General features: G+C 42.2%; 1 protein-coding gene across 1 annotated transcript in view; it reads right to left on the minus strand.

Moving 5' to 3' along the window:
- The window catches only part of LOC126262994 (probable cytochrome P450 6a14), a 119,668-nt gene that overhangs the window by 37,346 nt on the left and 58,917 nt on the right, over nt 1-23,405 (minus strand). The window contains exons 3-4 of the mRNA XM_049959948.1: nt 20,024-20,278; nt 3,806-3,962 (exon numbers count right to left, since the gene is read on the minus strand). Coding sequence (XP_049815905.1) covers nt 3,806-3,962; nt 20,024-20,278 — 412 coding nt within the window. The remainder of the gene's footprint in view (nt 1-3,805; nt 3,963-20,023; nt 20,279-23,405) is intronic.

The following is a 23,405-nucleotide window of genomic DNA, read 5'->3' on the forward strand; positions in this document are numbered from 1 at the left end:
TGGGGTCATGTTACGCGCATGGGAGAAGCAAGGTTACCCAAGAGACTCATGGATTCAGCAGTAGAGGGTAGGAGGAGTCGGGGCAGACCGAGGAGAAGGTACCTGGATTCGGTTAAGAATGATTTTGAAGTAATAGGTTTAACATCAGAAGAGGCACCAATGTTAGCACTGAATAGGGGATCATGGAGGAACTGTATAAGGGGGGCTATGCTCCAGACTGAACGCTGAAAGGCATAATCAGTCTTAAACGATGATGATGATGATATATATATATATATATATATGTGTGTGTGTGTGTGTGTGTGTGTGTGTGTGTGTGTGTGTGTGTGTGTGTGTGTGTGTGTGTGTGTGTGTGTGTGTGTGAGAGAGAGAGAGAGAGAGAGAGAGAGAGAGAGAGAGAGAGAGAGTGTGTCCCACATTTTTTTGCTGAAGAACTGGGCTGATTTCAACCAAACTTCGTACATATATCCCTTGCTGTTGTCAGGCAACAGTTGTTGTGACACCACCTACCTATCATACTTCAGGAGATACGACGTCATAAAAAATTAGCTGCGTGAAAAACCGCTGCATCATACATGTAGTTTACATTTGTTACTTCTGTGCTGCTAACTCTATTCGCAATATATTTCGCTGATAATAACCGCATATGCCGCTAAATGCACCTACAAAATTATATCATGGTATCGCAAACATGAAGTTTTAATACATTTACTCTTTAGTACTAAGACAATCCTAGAGTGGAGTCAACTTAAGAGAAACCCTGACACTTGGCACCGCTTTTGACAGCTTTCAACTGTGAAGCGCAAACGGCTGCAGACGAAAACAATAGTCGTCTATAGACGTATGAAGACGCGTTACCATAGATACGTTTACAAAATCTAGTTGTAGAGATGAGAAGCAGCTGCGGCCAGCGCACGGAAACTGTTCAGGATCTTTGTACGACTGTTTGATAATTTCAATGGCTTTTACATGAATACAAGGAAATGACTTTTTTTCCATATTACACTACGAAGTCCATTTTTTGTTTTAGTTTCTAACAGAAAATTGGCAAAATGACTACCTGGGCAATGCCGAGTTTGTCAGCTAGTTCTTCAATAAAATCAGTGTTTCAATTGGAGTTCACTTTTTATTTCCAGACTGTAACTTTCGATGCCTGTAACAGCTAACTTTAAGCAATCCAGGGCTATACTGAATTGGGTGGCTGTTCTTCCAGATGAATGAGGCTGAAGCCAACAAAGATAAAAATTCACTTTTTATGGATGACAAACATAAGTAAAGACTACCACAGCAAGTAGTTTGAGTTTGTAATTTTTTTAAGAAACCAGAACTAATCTCCAGTGATATTGTGAAGCGGTGTCTCACTGCACGTACTTCTCCGCAGGTCTGACTAGAACAAGTAACTGTAAATTAAGACTCGCATTACTAACACGTATCGGAGCCATTATTAATACAAGATGTTTGAAAATTCCTCTTACAAACTTCTAGGGCTTGTAGAGGGGAGTGAGTACAATTTTAAATAGGAACCCGCTCTACAACAGTTTCAGTTCAGATGTACAACGTGTCCACATCTGCTGAGGGAAAGAGGGAAGCCTCAGAGCTGCTTGTCGTGGTATACAATACGGTAGACAAGATGACGTGTACTAAATCAGGCGATCAGCTGATGTCACTTAACGTCTGCCTTCCTGCGAGGCCTGTTCAATGCGGAAAACATGGTTCGGTACACGTTTTCGGAATACAGAGACATGTTCCTTGTGTATGGCGAAGCTCGAGGTATCAGAAGAGCTGCTAGTCGCTGTATCACAAACGTTTTCCACAACGTAGCAAGCCATCGCACAAACTTATTGCCGAAGTGACACAGCAGCTCCGAGAAACAGGTACCTTCACCGTCAGCAGGGAGGACTGTGGTGCTCCACGACAATATCACAAGCCCTACTTCGAAGAAGATGTACTGCATCGCATCGAAGAGAATCCGTCAACGAGTACACGAACAACTGCGCGTTCAATTGGTGTTTGCCACAGTATCGTCTGGGACGTTCTGCGTTAGCATCAATTACATTCGTACCACTTACAAATGGTCAACGCTGTGGGTCCAGCCGGTTCTCCACAATGCGTTGCCTACTGCACGTGGTTCCTGCACCGCTGCATCGACATAACCCTGTTTCCACGTCGAGTTCGGTTCACAGATGAATGTAAGTTCACTAGCGACTGTGTTCTGAATTCTTAAAACAGCCATGTCTGGGCAGACGGAGACCTTCGTACCACGTTTGTTCAGGGTTTTCGGCACCGGTTTGGTATTGACGTGTAGGCAGGTACTCTGGATTTTATCATGCCTGCTTCCACTCAAGCTAACTGGTCTTGCATGCTTTATCCTTCTATAAAACTTAGGCCTATAGGACCTGTTCTTTGAAGTTGTGCCGCTGAATGTCCGTCAGGAAACGTGGTTTCAGCAAGAAGGTGCAACACCTCCCTTCTCACGTGCGGTTCGAAAAGATTGCTGTAGACGATATACAGAATGATGGATAGACCGAGGTAGTCCAGCCGCGTGGCTGCCGTGATCGCCAGATTTGATTCCTATGGACTACTTCTTGTGGGGTCGCATGGAAAGTTCAGTTTACGAGGCTCCTGGAGAGATAGAGGAAGATCTGCTACCACGAGTTTTGGGCGCTGCACTAGAAATTGAAGGTACACCAGGTGGGATGGAGAGGGTGTACCAGAACATGCTCGTAGGTACACTGCCTGTAACAAAGTTGGTGGTCGTCACATCGAGCCGCTGCTGTAATGCATTAGTATTATTCTGTACGTACAGTATGCTGGGTTCTTCTTCATTTTAGAATGATGTAAACACGTATAAAAGTTAATACAAACAACTGTGCTTAAGTGATAAATAGATGTTTCGTTATGTTTCCTTTCGAATTGTTGCATAACAACTGTATTGCGTAGCACATAATTTACTTCGTCAAGCATCAGTACTGTTCTGTTCATACAATACGCTGGGTTCTTTTTTGCTTCGCAATAATGAAAACATTCAATGTTTAAATGTTAACACAAACAAATGTGTTTCATTAAGCTTCCTTTCGAACTGTTAGCTAATAATTATACTGCGTCACGCTTACTTCAGTCCCTCAAGCAGAAGTGGACAGTTAAGGATCTGAACTGAAATCGTCGTAGAACGGAAACGGTACGTTTCCGGATATTGGGTCCTATTAAATACACACACTCCATTACAAATCCCAGCAGCGCGATGTAGCCGCGCGGTCTAGGGCACCTTGCCACGGTTCGCGCGGCTCCCACCGTCGAAAGTTCGAGTCATCCCTTGGGCATGGGCGTGTGTGTTGTCTTTAGCGTAAGTTAATGTTACATAAAGTAGTGTGTAAGCCTAGGGACCGATGACCTCAGCAGTTTGGTCTCATAGGAACTTACCACCACCACCGCAAATCCTAAATGTTTCGAACACCCTGCATATGTAAGAGTGACGTAAGGTTGTATAGACAGATAGTAGCATAAACATCTAGAATTGAACCGAGTGAAAGTAGCTGTAAAGCATTCGTTGACATATATAAAGTTTCCGCTTCTGTCCACCAAAACAATACATTATGGCTTCTATAGGATTGATTGAATAAAGATTACGCGAACCTCATTTTCAATTATGTACGACAAATAAGCTGCACTTTGAGTCGACATTTTCTTCTGGTTGCTCGTTCTTATTTTCTTTCTCTCATTTTTTTTCAAATAAGCGTTGTAGATACATCTATGAGTGGGATCGAAGCGCTTTATGTACAAAGAGTGAAATTTGAGGAGTACTTACTTGATCCTGGTGTTTTGTCGGTGTTCTGGTCGTCCCGCAAGTTCATGAGCAACTGCAGGAAGTCTGCTCTCGACACTCCGTGGGAGTCTCGGTATTCGATGGCGTCCTTCACCAAAGTGGTGAAGTACTCATCCACGTCGGGAGATATTGTATGGATCTGCACAGAAAATAAAGCCTAAGGTTAAATATTTTTGTGGACCTTTAAGTTTTGCCCGGATATTTAATACTCGAATTTTGTTTCGATATTCGAACCAGTCGTCGTTTACTGCCTAGTTCTACATGTAAGCTAGATACATACAGGACAACTTCAGATTAAGAATCGAAGACAGCCATACAATTCTCATGTCGCACTATTTGGTGGCATTCTGTATGTAATAACCGTAAATATGAGCGTAGTAACAAGACTGTCTCCACTACCATGGGTAGTGCTATCCACGGAAAAATTGCGAGAGTCTGATGGGGCCACGTTGTATGGCAGTCTACCATACAGAGAACTTCACACTTTCACCATGAATGATGTTCCTGTACGTCATATGGATTGTGTAGTCCTACTTCAATTTCGACGCACAGCGAAAATGCGTCCACTGCGCCAAGAAATAGCGTGACTGGGAAGAACACGACATTATAAAAGCAAGAATCAGCGCCCAAGATAAAGAAAAGGAGAACCATGTAGTGTCCACTGGCCGGCGTGCCGTTCTCTACCTGGAATGAGTTCTAGAGGCGTATGGGTTTAGCTCACCGCTTCTCGGCTTTGTCAAATTTTCAGACCTTATAGCCTTGCTTCTCATTCAAGTATCTCAATTGGCCTAATCAAGCTGAGTGCGCCCGGTTTGACTTCTGACATCGGGGAAAAGATTCGTTACCGACAGGTTCGAACGACACTCATGTGTTATGGAGATGCTTCGAGAACTCAAATGGGAATCCGTGGAGGGAAGGTGACACTATTTAGAGAACCGGCATTTGAAGATGACTGCAGAACGATTGTACTGCCGCCAACGTACATTGAGCGTAAGGATCACGAAGATAAGAGAAAATGCGGCTCATACGGATGCATATAGACAGTCGTGTTTTCCTCGCTCTATTTGCGAATGGAACAGGAAAGGAAATGACCAGTAGTGGTACACGGTACCCTCCGCCACGCACCGTACGATAGCTTGTGCAGTATGTATGTAGATGCAAAATCCCTGGTAGTAGGAACTGAACCAAGGGCATCTACATGGAAGGAAGGAACATTATACTTTAACGTCTCGTTGACATCATGGGCGATTGATACAGAGTACAAGCTCGAATTTCCTCAAAGATGGGAAAGTATATCGGTCGTGTCCTTTCAAACGAACCGTCACGGCTTGGAGAGAGTTAGGGAAATTGAGGAAATCCTAAAACTGGGTGGACACATGTGGACTTGAACAGTCGTCCTCCAGAATGCGAGTCCAGTGTGCTAACAACTGTGCCACCTCACTCGGTGCCTCCATGTGGCAGACAGACATGCTGACCTCTCAGAAACAGAAACTCACCAATCCAAGTACCCTGTTCTTTATACCACCTCCCACACCACCTCCACGCCTGATCTATCCTATCCCTCTGGAACTTCAACCAACTCTGAATTCCCAAGTATAAAATTTCTCCCCACATATAAGCTTCCTGTCAGCCACAGCCAACAACACTTCATCCTAGGTCTATCCCTGTCTGTCCTATTGTTTCTTTTAGAATCGCCATCCATTATCAACTGCCTCTGTTAATTTTTCATGGTTCCAGTACAGTGAACATCATTTTATCTCCAGCGAACATGGTGAACCTCAATATTTTCATATACCATCAGCATCATCACCTATCTTAACAGTATCTACATAATTATATTTATATATTTATGTATTTAATGTTAACGATATATATATATATATATATATATATATATATATATATATATATATATATATATATATATATATAAGGCTCACCGGTCATTTGACCAACTTCTTCTATGCAGATGCACAAACAGTGCCAAAACTCTTACGGGAATCGGGGGTAAGGCCGCGAATAACACAAGGCACACATTTTCAACTGTCCCCATTGACTTACATCAACGCCTGTATGCAGCTAAGGGTATTCATTTCACTGTAATTTAACGAAAAGCTCTAGCAAATTTTAATTTTCACAATACACGGTTTTAAGATAAAAATAATTACCTCGAATATAAATTTTACCATCGTTGTAAGCTATGTATACCTGCCACCCAAGATCTCTTTCATCCGCTGTCAACCGAAACTGAATTAACAATAAAGAACAAAGTCAATGCCAGTGCTCGACAGTTGACATCTAGATGACTGATAAATCTCCAATTGCAATATTGTGCTTTTAAGTAAACGAAAACTGGCAGGTGGTGTCAAATATTTTTACTTTTCTGTGAGGCTCTCAGTGCCTTGCTAGCTCCTTTTTCCAATTTTTCAAATTTTAGTAAAGCATGGAACTACCTAAACCCACAACTCATAAAAATAGTGAAGCACCCAGAAGATATGATCGCATGTTAATGTAACTTCATGCACATACATGTAAATAATTATAGCTGCAGTTCTCTGTGATGGGTAGAATGTCTACCATAGTCCATTAGTGTTGTTCAACTTTAGTGTCGTCACAAGAGCTGATAGCGTAAATAAGGAGCCTGAACAGTGCCAGATGTTGAGTGTTTACCATGAAGAACAAATATGTGCATATGCGTATGAAACATCGTTATCAGCGCGTGACAGAGTTAGTAAGGGCCACTCACCGCTGCTCTCCATTTGGCCATCAGATCGAATATCCAGATTTATGGGGCATTCGTATGTGAGAGTGCACGGCTGTTGGACTGCATGGCATCGTGAGTGCAGGCACATTTGTTGTGGAGGGCCTGGTGGGCCACAAGGAAGCATCAACCTATTGTGCTTCAAGCACATCGTTACCCCTTAACATCAGCACCTGCCATCCAACAAGTAATAATGGATGCCCTTCAGTATTCTGTGTTACATCGTACCACTGGTCGGTGACTAGCAGAAGCGGACAAGGAAATCACTGTCCCATGCATAGGCTGCTGTTAACGACATAATAAACGACTGCATTAGTTAGTTGGTTGCGTGTTCCATTGATCAATTGCACAGTACGATAGCCGTTATGATGTGGAACGTGTCAAGTGTACAAGAAATGTACATATGAAACAAGATTTATATATATATATATATATATATATATATATATATATATATATATATATTACAATACAGAGTTAAAGATTAATATTTCTATTATTTACCCCATTCCCTTAAATGGCACAGAATGCACATGCTATATTTATAGATTTATTTATTCCTAATCAAGAATTCATTTATAGTATAGAAGGAGCTGTCAAGGAGATATAATTTCAATTTATTTTTGAAGCTATTACTGCTCCTGTCAGACGTTTTATTTCATCTGGTAATTTGCCGAAAAATATTTAGCAGTATATTTTACCCCTTTCGGTGCCAAAGATAGGTTGAGTAAAGGATAGTGTAAGTCTTTCTTTTTTCTGGTATTATAATCATGAATGTCTCTGTTGTTTTTAAACTGGTCCATGTTCTTGAGAACAAATTTCATCAGTGAGTAAATGTACTGTGAGGCTGTTGTAAGAATTTCCAATCTTTTAAAAAGATGTCTACACGATGTGCGACTATGAACCCCACACATTATTCTTACCACTCTCTTTTGAGCAGTGAATACTTTTTGTCTAAATGTTGAGTTAGCCCAAAATATTATTCCATATGACATCAGAGAGTGAAAGTGTGCAAAGTATGTTAGCTTACTAATTTCTAATCCTCAAAATTTTGTAATTATTCTGATTGCAAAAGTCGCTGAAGCTAGTCGCATTAGAAGATCCAAAATATGAATTTTCCAATTAAGATTCTCATCTATATGTACACCCAAAAACTTAGTATGCTCTACCCTGTCTACTGACTTCTGTGATGTGTGATACTTATTGAAGAAACTGTACTTTTTGCAGCAGAAAATTGGATGTACTGTGTTTATTCAAAGTTTAGAGTAAGCCCATTTGCAGAAAACCAATTAATGACTTTTCGAAAGACCTTATTTGTATGATTTTCAATTGGAGTTTCTTTTACTGGATTAATAATGATGCTTGTAACATCAGCAAATAATGTCAGTTCATCTTCCTGTTTCAGATAGGAAGGGAGGTCGTTCATATACGAGGGCCGTTCAGAAAGTAACCTCCGGTTGATTTAAAAAAATACACCAAGTTAAATAAAAATATTTTAATATATACATCTTACAACTACATCTTTGCACTATTTTTCTACATAGTCTCCATAGCGATTGAGGCACTTATCGTATCTCTTCACAAGCTTTGAAATTCCTTCTGCATAAAAATCACCCGCTTGTGCCTGGAGCCAGCCTGTGAACGCATCTTTGAGCTCTTCGTCGTCATCAAACCGCTGTGACCCGAGCCATTTCTTCAAATGCATGAAGAGGTGATAATCACTTGGCGCCAGGTCTGGGCTGTAAGGTGGATGGTTGATAACGTCCCACTTGAAGGACTCAAGAAGGGCCGTTGTTCTGCGAGCAGAGTGAGGACGGGCGTTATCGTGCAAAAAAACGATACCGGAAGTCAGCATACCACGGCGTTTGTTCTGTATAGCCCGTCGTAATTTTTTTATTGTTTCACAGTACACGTCTTGATTAATGGTCGTACCACGTTCCATGAATTCAACCAACAACACCCCTTTGGCATCCCAAAACACCGTTGCCTTATGACAGCACGCACTTCACATTTGGCGGGGTTTTCTATTGCAGCACACATTTCAAACTGCTACAAAAACTAAACTAGCGCAGGTACGACGTTCACTCGACCACGGCTTGATGCCGACTGACCTGTTGAGTGCGTAAACGCACAGATGGCGTCGCTACTCCCCCCACAATCCGCACTGTGACCAATCGGAGGTTACTTTCTGAACCGCCCTCGTATATCAAGAACAGAAGGGGACCCATAATTGAACCCTGTGGAACACCTAAAGTAATTTCACCCCAGTTAGATGAAGTGGCCAATTTATTTAAATCACATGACCCATATAAGCACACTTTTTGCTTCCTATTCTGTAGGTATGACTTAAACCACTCATAAGCTATTCGATTTATACCATAGAGTTGTAATTTCTGTAACATAATGCCATGGTTCACACAATCAAATGCTTAGGACAAGTCACAGAATATTACTATTAGTGACATTTTACTATTTAAAGACTCCATTATGTGGACAGTGAAATTTTATATTGCTGTCTCAGTGGAACAGCATTTTTGAAATCGGAATTGTGATTTACTAATGGAATGGTGCTATGACCAGAAAGCATGGACTGGTAATAAATGGCATCGCATTTTCTTCAGGTATGAATCGCGATTATGTCCTACCCCCAGATGACCACCGTCAGCGACGTGGGGAGAAGTCCGACTTTTCCAGTGTTTTGGAGAGGCACAGCGGTTTTATTCCTGTTGCCGAGGTGTGCAGTACCATCAGGTATGACATTAGGTCATGGCTGGTAGCGATTGAGGGAATTCTGCCAGCACAACTGTGGGCCAGGGACATCCTGCGTCCTCTAATGTTACCGCTCATGTCACAATATCGTGGTGGCATTCTTCAACAGGCCATGCTCGTCCACACAAATGCTTGTTTCTTTATGAACTGCCAGCATGATGATGAATTACTTTCTGGGTCAGCAAGATGACCAGATCTTCTCACTGTCAGTAGCCGAACATCAAGAATCAACCATTTGTGGGCCAGCTTACTTCACGAGAGGATACAGCGACTTTATGACATGCTTCCCAACTGAATCATGCATGCATCGGCGGCAGAGGGTATGCAACACCAAACTAGCAGGTGTGCTTATACTGCCGAGTTCTTTATATATTTGACTAGATATTTTAAACACTGAAATAACATCACATAGCCTGTCAGTTCTCGAAGTTGCATTTCGTTTCATCCTACTCTTCTGATTTTATTTATTTATTGGATGTTTACCTCAAGTAAAGTGATAAAACTGAATGTCTTTGTGGGAAATGTTGAAACAGAGTAACAAGCAAATTTGAATGTAATGTATAAATATCTGAGAGAACTATTCCCTGAGTATTGGCCACGCCATACTCTTGGTTAATTTTCTCTGAGCCACGTGGTTCATAGTATCAACTGTGAATTTATTCGTGTGAAAGCAGAATTGTGCATGGTCTTTCCAATGGCGAATACATTATGCCATTACGAAATATCTCGGTCAAAATACTTGGTACATGGTCTCTGCAAAACTGGAATTATTTTACAGGTGCAGAGTGTCCGAAAGCCTTCGGGTCAAACCCATATAGAAGATAATTCTAAACCGAATATTTTTATCAGGTAATAATTCGAAAATTTCTATGTTTATGATATTTCAACTTATGACTGAGTGATATGTGTAAGAGACATATATTTAAATCGTTTGTGTTTAATAACAAACAACTACTTGCTGCATCGACATTAGAGGAACTAATTCAAAACACAGTACACAGTTTTCTGTGACCTGTCCACAGGGAAGATGCATGCATTTGCAAACATGCATTTAATGCTATGTGCAGCAGAATACAAAACGGAAAGCAGAGCAAATATGAAGAAAAAACCTTGACAACAGGATTCGTCCTCACTGGAAGATATCGCTGTGGACAACAATTTACCTGACCTGGATAGCTTATGACAGAGAGAAACAATGAAGGTTCTCAAAAAGAAATACTTCTCAGTTTAAAATTTGAGGAGATGATCGCGAATCGCTTGGGAAATCATTCACCAATAACCAGTTTTCCAGTTGTTCGTGGAACACACACCCTAAAAAATAGAGTACAGCTCCTACTGGTGGCACACAACGACAGCAGATACCGTAATCATTAATTTGGAAGGGAAACTCCTGTCCCATGGCCAGCGTGGTCACCATATTTCATTTCTACTGAATGTAATGAAGACTTTGGTGTATGAACACCTAATAGGAACTGAAAGGAAAATGGTTGGTAGGGTCCTAGCTTTCTGTGTCATTGTATGACACAAAACAGATATTTTTGAAATATGCTGAAAATTTTATGCGCATGTGTAACACATACATTGAGACTGGTGGTGAACAATTTGTGAGGATATGAAATGCAACAAATTCATTAGGCTCAGACTAGCTAAGGCAGGTCGCAGACTGCGATTCTTTGAGAGGCTACTGACAAAATGTAGTCAGTGTACTAAGGAGATTATTTACAGAACACCCACAAGTCTTTCGATATTATCAGATTAAGACATAAAGTCTGTAAAGTATCCATGATCATATTGTGGCACTTAAAAATAAGATCTGCCTTGATCACACAATTTTTTTATAATTCACTATTAGCGGTTTCAGCTACTGTCATCCACAGATCTGTTACAAATAAGAACAGTTGTGTAACCAGCTAAGTTCTACTAACTGTTGTTGTTGTTGTTGTGGTCTTCAGTCCTGAGACTGGTTTGATGCAGCTCTCCATGCTACTCTATCCTGTGCAAGCTTCTTCATCTCCCAGTACCTACTGCAACCTACATCCTTCTGAATCTGCTTAGTGTATTCATCTCTTGGTCTCCCCCTACGATTTTTACCCTCCACGCTGCCCTCCAATACTAAATTGGTGATCCCTTGATGCCTCAGAACATGTCCTACCAACCGATCCCTTCTTCTGGTCAAGTTGTGCCACAAACTCCTCTTCTCCCCAATCCTATTCAGTACCTCCTCATTAGTTATGTGATCTACCCATCTAATCTTCAGCATTCTTCTGTAACACCACATTTCGAAAGCTTCTATTCTCTTCTTGTCCAAACTATTTACCGTCCATGTTTCACTTCCATACATGGCTACACTCCATACAAATACTTTCAGAAACGACTTCCTGACATTTAAATCTATACTCGATGTTAACAAATTTCTCTTCTTCAGAAACGATTTCCTTGCCATTGCCAGTCTACATTTTATATCCTCTCTACTTCGACCATCATCAGTTATTTTGCTCCCCAAATAGCAAAACTCCTTTACTACTTTAAGTGTCTCATTTCCTAATCTAATACCCTCAACATCACCCGACTTAATTCGACTACATTCCATTATCCTCGTTTTGCTTTTGTTGATGTTCATCTTATATCCTCCCTTCAAGACACCATCCATTCCGTTCAACTGCTCTTCCAAGTCCTTTGCTGTCTCTGACAGAATTACAATGTCATCGGCAAACCTCAAAGTTTTTATTTCTTCTCCATGGATTTTAATACCTACTCCGAATTTTTCTTTTGTTTCCTTTACTGCTTGCTCAATATACAGATTGAATAACATCGGGGAGAGGCTACAACCCTGTCTTACTCCCTTCCCAACCACTGCTTCCCTTTCATGTCCCTCCACTCTTATAACTGCCATCTGGTTTCTGTACAAATTGTAAATAGCCTTTCGCTCCCTGTATTTTACCCCTGCCACCTTTAGAATTTGAAAGAGAGTATTCCAGTTAACATTGTCAAAAGCTTTCTCTAAGTCTACAAATGCTAGAAACGTAGGTTTGCCTTTCCTTAATCTTTCTTCTAAGATAAGTCGTAAGGTCAGTATTGCCTCACGTGTTCCAGTATTTCTACGGAATCCAAACTGATCTTCCCCGAGGTCGGCTTCTACTAGTTTTTCCATTCGTCTGTAAAGAATTCGCGTTAGTATTTTGCAGCCGTGGCTTATTAAACTGATGGTTCGGTAATTTTCACATCTACTAACATTAATTTTCACATCTACTAACTGTAGCAAAATCTATAACAGGTCTGATGATACATAAGAAAAATAAAATATTTATTTGATTAATAGTCATGCATACCAGCCATACACATCATAAAATATTCTCATGTAGATATTAACGTCAAAATTCTATACATGCAGATATATTAAGTGCTCGTACCTCTCTGGGGGACACCACCTTGAAGTAGCACTATCTGTGTGGATGGAGAGGCTTGTGTGTTCTTGTGAAGCTGAGGGCTATGCCGGCTGTGGAAACCGACGGTCAGTAATGTCTTCACCGATGAACCAGACTAAGTATTGCCCACAACGACCTGTCATCCCACATCCATTCCTTGTCCTTTCCCAACTCCTTAGTACTCAACCCAAGGTGTGATGCGATCTGAGGGGTGCGTGGCACATGGGAAGATGTGTCGTGAAAGGAGCCTCAGGGATACAGGGCGACTTCCCTGAATAATTAGCCTTGCACCGCGTGGAGTTTCCATGGTGTGGACTGGTTGGATCCCTAACCCTCGTGGGACAAAAATAACACAAAGAAAATAGCGATACTGAGGGGAAAGTTAAGACCTCAGACACCCAGACATCGGGGCTGGAACTGATTGAAAACATCCCCTCAGTTGAACAGGAGGACAGATCTGTTCAAGAAGTGGGAATGGTTACCAAGATTTTGGACCAGATTAAGATCAAAGACTTGTCTGGGGTTCAGAGGAGGAAACTTCTTAGAGACCAAAATCTAATGGCAGGAAAAGAGTGGCTTCCTCAACAAAATTAGAGGGAACTAAAAGGGCTTGAGCCCAAGACCTCCAAGAAAATACTGTCCCAGGGCGAAAGGAGTGTACAAACCCTTTCCACACCAAGGGCTGACAGTAAGAGAACAAGGAAGGGATCTAAGACTTCCACTTCTCAGGGAAAGTGTATCCAGAAAAAGCTGAGGTAAGAAATATGGAAACAGACCTATAGCACTGCAGTCTCGGTTTTTAGCAAGGTGGCTATCCAGCAAGGCTATCCATTGGTCGAGATCACCTCACAGTTGAAGGAGCTTGTGCAGAGGGCTCTCTTTGAGAAGATTGGAAGGGGGGTGGATGCTGGTCCACATAAACTCAAGAGAGTTTATCTGGATCACGGTGCTCTTATATTTGTCTGTGAGGGGGTGGATACAGTGGACTGGCTTAAGAAAAAGATGCCCCTAATATCATCGTGAGAGGATGCGAAGCTGCTGGTAAAGACAGCAGCTGAGCTTATCAAGACAGCAAAGATATTAATCTGGGTGCCAAAACTCCTTACAATACCTCTCCAGAGACTTTCACTGAGAAAATAGGGTCTCAAAACGTGAAAGTCTCGACAGAGGGTTGGAAGGCAATCAGCCACAAGGCTGCAGTGAACAGCAAAACCCTTGTGGTGGCAGCCAGAGAGAAGTCCCTGAAGGCAATGCGAGAATGGTACCTGAGACTATTCGTGGGGTTCTCGCAGGTTGCAGTGAGGGTAATCAAAGACATCATAAGCGATAATGGCCGCAAGATGGAGCCTGAATGTGCTGCAGATAAATCTGAAACACAGTAAAGGGGACACTGCTGCCGTGAGTCGTCTTCTGGGAAGACAAGAAATGGACGGAGTCGTGATTCAGGAATCCTATTTATATAAAAGTGATGTATCGGGTCTCAGTGGTACTAGAGATGAGCTGGTTTATGCTAGAAATATAAGAAACCTCAGAACGTGCATTTACGTAAAAAAAATGGAATGCCTTTCATGTCGATGGCGGACTTTTGTTCTAGGGACCTAGTGACCATCAGGATGCGACAGCATGAGGAAGGTATCACGAGGGAGCTTGTAATGGCCTCAGCATGCCTTGCTTACAAGGACAGTGCTCCTCCTTCGCAGGAGGTGAGGAGACTGATGGAAGCATGTTCACAACAGGGGGGCCAACTATTGGTTGGATGCGATTCTAATGCCCACAACTTAGTGTGGGGGAGCACTGACACGAACGGTAGAGGTGAGTACCTTCTAGAATTTCTTCTAGCTAATAACTTAGAGATCTTCAATAAGCGCACACAATCTACACTCAGGAATATAAAAAGGGGAAAGGTGATTGACATAACCTTCGGTTCCACTTTGAGGGGTAATTATGTCAAACAATGGCATGTGGCTTTAGAGCCATCCTCATCAGACCATATGTATATTAAGTTCGAGGTTGAAATGGGCATTAGACAGACCATGTCCTATAGGAATCCCAGCAAAATGGACTGGGAGGCGTATAGGAGGGACCTCAACTAAAGCGTATCGGAGGTCAGTACTTCTATAAGGAATCAGGTAGAGTTTGAGAAGGTAGCAGAGGCACTGACTTCTGCCATCATGACCTCATACCATGACAACTGCTCAGTCACCAACAAGTGCAAGAATAGGAAAGTATCTTGGTGGAACAACAACCTGGAATCACAGAAGAAACATGTATGAAGACTGTTTAACCTTGCGAGAAGGTCAAATACAATCTTGCAATTTAGCAAGCAAAGCAGGCGTCCTGGAAGGTATTTTGTGAGGAGGTAAAGGGTACGGTTGTTCAGGCCAGACTTCATAAAATCCTCACTGGGATACCAACTTACCCAGGAGGAACTTAAAGGAAAGAGGATGAGGAGTATACAAAGAAAGCACATGAAACACTGGAACTACTTCTCAAGACTCATTTACATCAATCTACTCTGAGAGACAACATAGACCAGGAAGAGTTCCCTGTGAGATATCGTTTTTAGGTATTCGAAGGGAGAACTAGGAATCTGCCAGAGAATGTGTTAACCATAGTAAAATCCAATGGGTGGTGGGAACATTCCAACTGTTCAAGTCACCTGGCCCAGATGGAATTTTTTCAGAGCTCTTGCAACAAGCGGGAGTGAACTTCACAAGATTCCTATGCAGGTTATTTAGGGTTAGCCTAGCAGCAGGAATCATTCCTAACGTCTGGAGTGCAGTGGAGGTTGTCTTCATTCCAAAGCCAGGGAGAATTGATTATACCAAGGCTATGAGACCAATCAGTCTGTCCTCCTTTTTTCTTAAAACATTAGACAAACTGGTCAACATGCATGTTAGGGAGAGGAGGTTAACTGGGGTCCCTCTACACATAAACCAAGATACATACAACCAGTAAAAACGTGTGAAAATGCACTCCACCATCTTGTTGGGAAGGTGGAGAAAGCTCTACGCTATCAGGAAATAGCCCTCTGCATCTTCTTGGTCATCGAAGGGGCTTTTAGCAACACGACCTTCGGATCCATGGTTAAGGCAGCAGAGGTGCATGGCTTGGAGATCACCGTTTGCAGGTGGATTAGAGCCATACTTAGTGGTAGAAAGGTAGAAGCCATCAAGATGCATGAAAAAATGATAATCAGCACCACCAAAGGCAGTTCACAAGGAGGGGTCCTGTCCCCTCTACTGTGGAACCTTGTGATGAATTAACTCACTGTAGAATTAAATTCTAGACAGTGCTTTTGCCAGGGATACGCAGACGATCTTGTCATAGTAGTACTTGCAAATTTTCAAGTAAAGTCAGAGCTATGGCACACAGTGCATTATGCTAAATTGGTGCAGAAAACAGGATGTAAGGGTCAGCCCTAAGAAGTCTGTTATAGTACCATTTACGAGGAAGCCGATCCGACACACATATTGGAATCTCAAGCTTCTCGATGAAACTCCACCAAAGCAGGGGATAGTGAAATAGGAGTAACCCTGGATGAGAAACTATTGTGAACCCCTCACGTAAGGAGCAAGGCGAAAGGTACTGTAATGAGTACCGGGAGAGCTTGTGCTAAAAACTGGAGCTTAAGCCTCAAGGGTATGTACTGGATATACTCCACAGTAGTAAGACTTATGATCACTTATGGGCCTACTGTGTGTTGGAAAAAGGTAGAACAGCAGGTAGCTGCTAAGGAGCTTGCTAAGGAACAGATATTGGCCTGCTTAGCTATTACAGGCAGAATTAGCAGCACATCCACTGCTGGGATGGGTACCATGCTGAACATGCCTCATTACACCTATGGGTAAAGATGGAGGCAGCAGGTGGAGCACACAGGTTAAAGACTGGAAAAAACTGGGACTCATTGGGATAGCCAGGCTCTCACACTAAAATACTGAGCGAGGCAGACTTAGGTATGGTTGGTCAAATGTCGGCTGACTATATAATAACTCCCACCTGCTTCAGTAAGCCTTTCAATGTAGTAATTGGAAGTAGAGAGCTCTGGGAGAACAAATTTCGACACCATACTGGGGACATAGTCTGGTTCACTGACAGTTCGAAAACAGACCAAGGTGTTGGGGCCGGGATGTATGGAGTGCAGCCAAGGCTGGAGAGTGCAGTCTCTCTAGGGAAGGTGGCCACTGTGTTTCAAGCAGAAATATCTTCCATCAGGGTGTGTGAGTGGAGGAGAATTTGCAGAGTTGCTACAGAGGTCTATTCAGACAGCCAAGCAGCCCTGAAAGCACTGGCAGCCTCTGCAACAAGATCAAAGTTCGTGGCAGAATGCCACAAAGTCCTTGTAGAGCTTGGGGAAAGAAATAAGGTAAACCTATTTTGGGTCCCTGGTCACTCAGGGATTAGTAGTAATGAGTAAACCTATAGGTTGGCCAGGATAGGGGCGATGACACCATTTATTGAACTGGAACCTGTCCTGACAATCACCAAGGCGATGAGCAAAATAAAACTACGAGACTGAACAAGGAGACAGCATGTAGAATATTGGGCTAAGGTCCAAAAGCAAAAACGGCGTGGTATTGATGCCGAAGCAATGTTCTAAGAGAATTATCTCAATCTTGAGCTTAAAGAGGAGAGAAATGAAACTCATGATTGGACTATTGACAGGTCATGGGAATTTGAAAAAACACCACATACAATGGGGATAATAGAATAAGACTCCAAATGTAGGACGTGTGGTGTGAGCGAGGAAACCGCATCACATTTGATCTTCGAACGCGAGGCATTGGGGATTAAGAGACACATAATATTCGGATCAACCAGACCTGAAGAAATTGTGTCCAGAAAAGCACTGGTAAAGGGCCTCCTAGAACTGTTCAATGGCATCCGTTAGCTTTGCTAGAGACACAGGCAATGATACCGCACAATAAACTCTGCTTCGGTGCGGGCAGCAGAGGGCTTGACCAATGTTGTTTTTGCTTCCCTGATAAAATCAAATCACATCAAATCAAAACTGCTGGTGACGGGCAGGATGCGTCTTGTATTTACAGAAATATCTGAGGCTAGCGGAGGGCACTATAGCTAGAGAACATGACTAACCAAGTCGTAAATTTAATAGCTAGAGTGCAATTTGAGTAGTCGTTTATTAAAATTACTTCACAAGGCGATATGAGCGTCTAACAATAAAACTCCAACAAACATACAAAATATGGAGTTAGATCCATACTTAAAATACACATAAAAGGTGTAAAGAGAAATAATGGAAAGCTCCTGGCTAGCAAAATCAATAACACCAAAGAAAAAGCCAGTTGCTCAAGTTGAACCCCACACCAAGTAGAACAGGGCATATTAATCACAGGTTTGTTAGGAAATCGTGTTGGCAATATCTAAAAACCTGAGGGGGCAGATGCTTGAGGATGGGTGCCAAGTATCCCGAGAAAACAAAACTACAATCGTTCAAGAACCGGTATAAAAGGAGGAATCAAGCTACATACTGCCGCTTCCCAGGGTGGATCGCGAATACTTGATTGGATGAATTAAAATGTACCGTCGCTCGCCACATGGGAAGAAATCGTAATACGTGGTAAAATGGGAAGTACCCTCTTCTATGTTCTTCACAGTGGTTTGCAGATATGTATGTAGATGTAGACCATTTCAGATATGCTTGTGTTATTGCTGTAAGCTATAAGCTATTCGTGGCAATAAAACAAGTTATTAATTTACATATTCCCGACGTACATTCGGGAGGACGACGGTTCAATCCCGCGTCCGGCCATCCTGATTTAGGTTTTCCGTGATTTCCCTAAATCACTCCAGGCAAATGCCGGGATGGTTCCTCTGAAAGGGCACGGCCGACTTCCTTCCCCGTCCTTCCCTAATCCGATGAGACCGATGACCACGCTGTCTGGTCTCCTTCCCCAAACCAACCAACCAACCCGACGTACTGGCGGTTGGAGCAGCGATCAATACAACAGAAAAATGTATTTGTTCTATGCGGTAGTCAAGATTTCTAATTTTCCTTAATGGCTACAGATTTAGGTGCACAGTACCATCCTCAGGCCACCGTACGATCAAAAAAATCATAGTCCATAGTTAAAATATTAATCTAAGAAACAATTACAAACATTTTTATCTTTGATAGAAAAGTAGAGAGCAACTCTAAAATATATAGGTACCCCCTTAACCTGGGACACAGTCATCTCACTTCGAGGTACTAAGAGAAAAGATTGAAGATATGTTTTAAATACACATAAATTGCGGCCAGCGTTGGTAAAAGTATTCCCAATGTACGGAGATTCTTTTTTCTTAAAGAGACACCATAAAAATATACAAAAGAAGAAAGTGGCAAATGTGAAGTTTACGCTATTACATAACAAAACAATGAATGAAACAGTCACCACTGTAAAAAAAAAAACATCAAAATTAAAATAGCTAATCAAGGCAGACATGTTTACATTCACCGTCTCTATACGGTGACATGACCAGTGGGACCAGCGGCACAATATGGCTGAGCGTTACTCTTCAGCTGTTAGCTGGTAACCTTTGGCCGCTTTATCAGTGTCGCGTTTATCGCAGCAGTGCCCATGTGCACATTTGGGCCTTCGGCGGCGCCGCATCGTCTTTTTTAATTTCCTACCATTTGTATCTTATCTCATAGTATTATGTTACGATCCCGTACCCTCTGACACTACAGCGACACAGTGTGTGTAAGTGATAACTCCTTGTTTTGACAATATGTCATTAACAACTAAAGACATTCGCCGACCGACAGAATGGTGTTCATTGACGTAAGCGTAAGCAACATTCAAGGACAGGCGTGTTCCGAATGGTTGACTGTTGCCTACAAGGCAGTACGAGGAGCGACCCACGATCGTGAGGGATGCGGTCAACGTCTCCTCAATCTGTGTTATCGTTATTGCCAGTAGACGCATCGTAATTACACCACTGCTTCTTTATTCAAGCAGCTTCTCATCTAGCTCCATGAGGCTGATTGGACCCCGTTCCAGATCTCCTCAACTCAGAAAAAATTGAGGTGATACCGAGAATCGAGCCAGGGTCCTTCCGGAACGAAGGCAGTTGCGGAGGGGCAGTCGTCATTGATGTGTTACGTTTAATATGGAAATAATTACTGCACTTTTTAGTGAACCAGAGACATGACAATCGTGTCAGCTCTTCGGGTTAGCAGAGCACACAACCTTCGGCAAACTATATCTTAATGCACCGGGGTACGATCAGTCGACCACTCACCCGAAAGGTGTTGGCAATAGAGGGGAATATGTTGCAGAAGGTACCGATGAGGCCCCGGAGGGGCGTGGGGACGAAGAGTCGGCGCGCCCACTTTCGGAACTCCTGGTCGGGGTTCTGCAGGCTGTGCGTCTCGAGGCCGAAGGCGCAGGAAGCGATGACGTCAGTGCCGTAGCGAGCCAGTAGGTCGAAGAACTCCACGTCTCTGGAGCCCGAACCCATCACCTCCACCAGCTCGCGGGCGCACTTCTCCAGCGTCTGCAACAGACAGTGGGTTGTTTCTTGTTTCTCAAATATGATTTTTAGGGTTCGGCACCTCAATCTGCAAAAACGGAATCCTTACAGGATGACTCTATTGCCCGTCTGTCTGTCTGTCTGCCTGTTAAAAACCCTTTTTCTGAGGAAGAGGCAGACGTACCAAGTTGAAATGTATGTCCAGTATTAAGATCTGTAGTCCCTTAGCGTTGTAATAAATGCAACCAAAAGATATGGACATTTATATCACATATTTCGATCCTCGCCTATTCACTCATAAAAACATGTAACTTAGTTCCCATTAAGCTAGAATCATGGAATTTGGCAAGATGCAATGTTTCACAGTTTTAAGTTTTAATTTGAAATCCTGTCGCACGAAAAAAGTTTTCATTTGTTATCCGTCTATCTGCTTGTCTGTCCGTCTTGTCCGTCTGCTAAGACCCCTTTTTCTCGGGAACGGATTCTCGTATCGAGTCCCAAGGCGTTGTGCAAAATTTAAGCTTCTACTTAAATGCAAACAGAAATACGGCCATTTATATCACAAATTTTGATGTTTTGCCAGTGTCGGTGTCGACAACAGGCAAAGACTGTCGAAATTCTCGATTCCCGAGATGAATATTTTATTATTAACACAGAAACTGCCTTGTTTTATTAAAAACGAAGGATTCTATCCCTTTACCTATAATTTCTGGGATTTCATCCACTCCAGACAAAAAGTTTTAATGTTTTCCTCCGATGGTTCTGATTACAGTTTAGAGCACTGACCATTTTCTTTTTTGAGTCAGAAGACAAACTAAGGTCAAAGGGCCTCGTGGTGACACATTCGGTATGGAAGTACCGTAAGGGATTTTCCATTTTGTGTAAAGCCACATGAAAAATATCACAATCGATATCCTGATGTCTATTAAGGATTTAAATAAAGCTGAAATCCACAGTACAGTGGTATGGCTGCACAAAGGGGCAAAGAACCGAGCTTCGTTATACGCACTTACAAGGAAAATCCATAGAATATAAATTCTAATTATTCATGGAGCACAATCATTTTGAAGTAATACTTTTCGCCATCCGTCTTGCTATAACCTTCGTTTGACAGATGCCAGTTTGCTTTTATGTGATTTATATAGCCGACCATATAAATTTTCTCCCAAATGAAGACGAAGGCACTGTACTTAATGCGGCTGTTACATTCCCCCAATAGTGAAAGATGAGTAGGGCGGTCCGTTTTGGGTTGTAAGAAGGAACGGGTGGGATCGCTCTGCATCCTCTGTACCTCGCTCTCGGTCAGTGACTCGTCACGTCTCCCCACCAATGTGATCTGTGATACAAGAACGCAGACTGGAGTAAAAAGCTGCCTGTATTACGTCTGACTCAATTTGTGACAAAGAAGGAATATTTTCCTAAGCTGATGGTCTTTTCAGCGGATTTTCCATTTTTGAGGCCCAGATATATCTCTTCCCATTGTCCCACTACGCCTGAATTTCTCACGTAGCACTGAATCAAACTGGAAGGTAGCCCAATGAAAATCAACAAAAGCTTAAAAAGGTGTCGTGTAAGAGCCATCCTACCAAAAGTTTTATCATCTGTCGTGGTTGTAGAGCTGTAGTCAAACTCTACAGATTTATGGTGAACAGAAACAAGATTAGGTGGTATCACCTAACAAAGGGCGTAACAAAATAATGATACCTTAGAGTAAATAGACAGCACTGAACGTGTCCACCAATGTCACTATATTGATACAGGTTTTCTCTGTAGCATCGTTAGGTAATGTTTCCAGACGTTCGTTACTAACTTCAATTCGCTTCTCAGATCATCGTCTACAACAGCTGTAAGTTTGTCGCTATCGGTTAGTTCTACATATACAGGGCTGCTTTTTCTGTTCTAAAGAAATTTAACGTATTTCTTTTTGTGCTCTTGTGGATGACCTCATACTTTTTTTTTTTTAATTCAGACGCAAAGGTCACTTTACGCACCATAAAAATACCGTGCCTAAGTCTTGTTTTCAATTGGTTTTAATCTTCTGATGACTTTACTAGACGGTAAATGACAGCATCATCTACAAACACCCTACTTAAGAGGGCTGTTCAAATTTTCTCCTACATCGTTTATGAAGATTAGGTGCTCTGAGCACTATGGGACTTAACATCTGAGGTCATCAGTCCCCTAGAACTTAGAACTACTTAAACCTAACTAACCTAAGGACATCACACACATCCATGCCCGAGGCAGGATTCGAACCTGCGCCCGTAGCGGCCGCTCGGTTCCAGAGTGAAGCGCCTAGAACTGCTCGGTCACAACGGGCGGGGTATAATATTCCCTTGAAAACCATGAAGGACCTATATTGATCCATTCCAAGATGACTGGAAACTGTTTTGAATGACGACGATTTTCTACACAGTTAGGCATGGTAATGTGTTGTGTTTCCATATTTTTGTCCACCTCGGTATTTTTCTGTTTACTGGGCCTTTACTGTGCATGTATACATTCCCCTTACGTAAATTATGTAAATATTCATTAGATCATAAGTACAACGTTTGATTCATTTACAGGATCAGTTTCTGATGTCACTAGAAAATGGGTTCAGTATAAAAGCCAAATCCGATCGTGGAGTAAACCAACTGGAGCGTAATTTCATCAATAAAATACATCTGCTAGCATATGTTGGCCCAACATCGCGGAAGGAGTTACGTGTTACTGAAAGTATATTTTGTAACAGCATCAGGCAGAATGAAAAAATGAGCAGCTAAAAGCAGGGAGGGAAACAGAGAAAATTATTCAAAATTATTGTTACTTTGTATTGCTGCATCTATGAACATTTATCGTGATATTGTAGAAATTTTACTGGTGTGGGGAGGGGAATTGCAGGAGAAACAAAAATTAGGACATTTGACACAGATTAGTGAGTAGGTATGACTAGGTGAAACTACTAGGTTATGGCAAAAACATGTCAAATCAGTGGGCAGAGTAACATTAAATTTATACAATGATAAAATTTGGTTCGAAACTCCAGGGTTTGTGTGCGTGGTCAGGAAAGACAAGAAGACAGCGCTGCGTCTCATTGTGCTGAAGAATGATACAAAATGGCGGAAATTTTCGCTTGGCTGCATGCATAGTATGCGCCATTGCTCCATCT

This window comes from Schistocerca nitens, chromosome 6, assembly GCF_023898315.1.
Source record: "Schistocerca nitens isolate TAMUIC-IGC-003100 chromosome 6, iqSchNite1.1, whole genome shotgun sequence".
NCBI lineage: Eukaryota > Metazoa > Arthropoda > Insecta > Orthoptera > Acrididae > Schistocerca > Schistocerca nitens.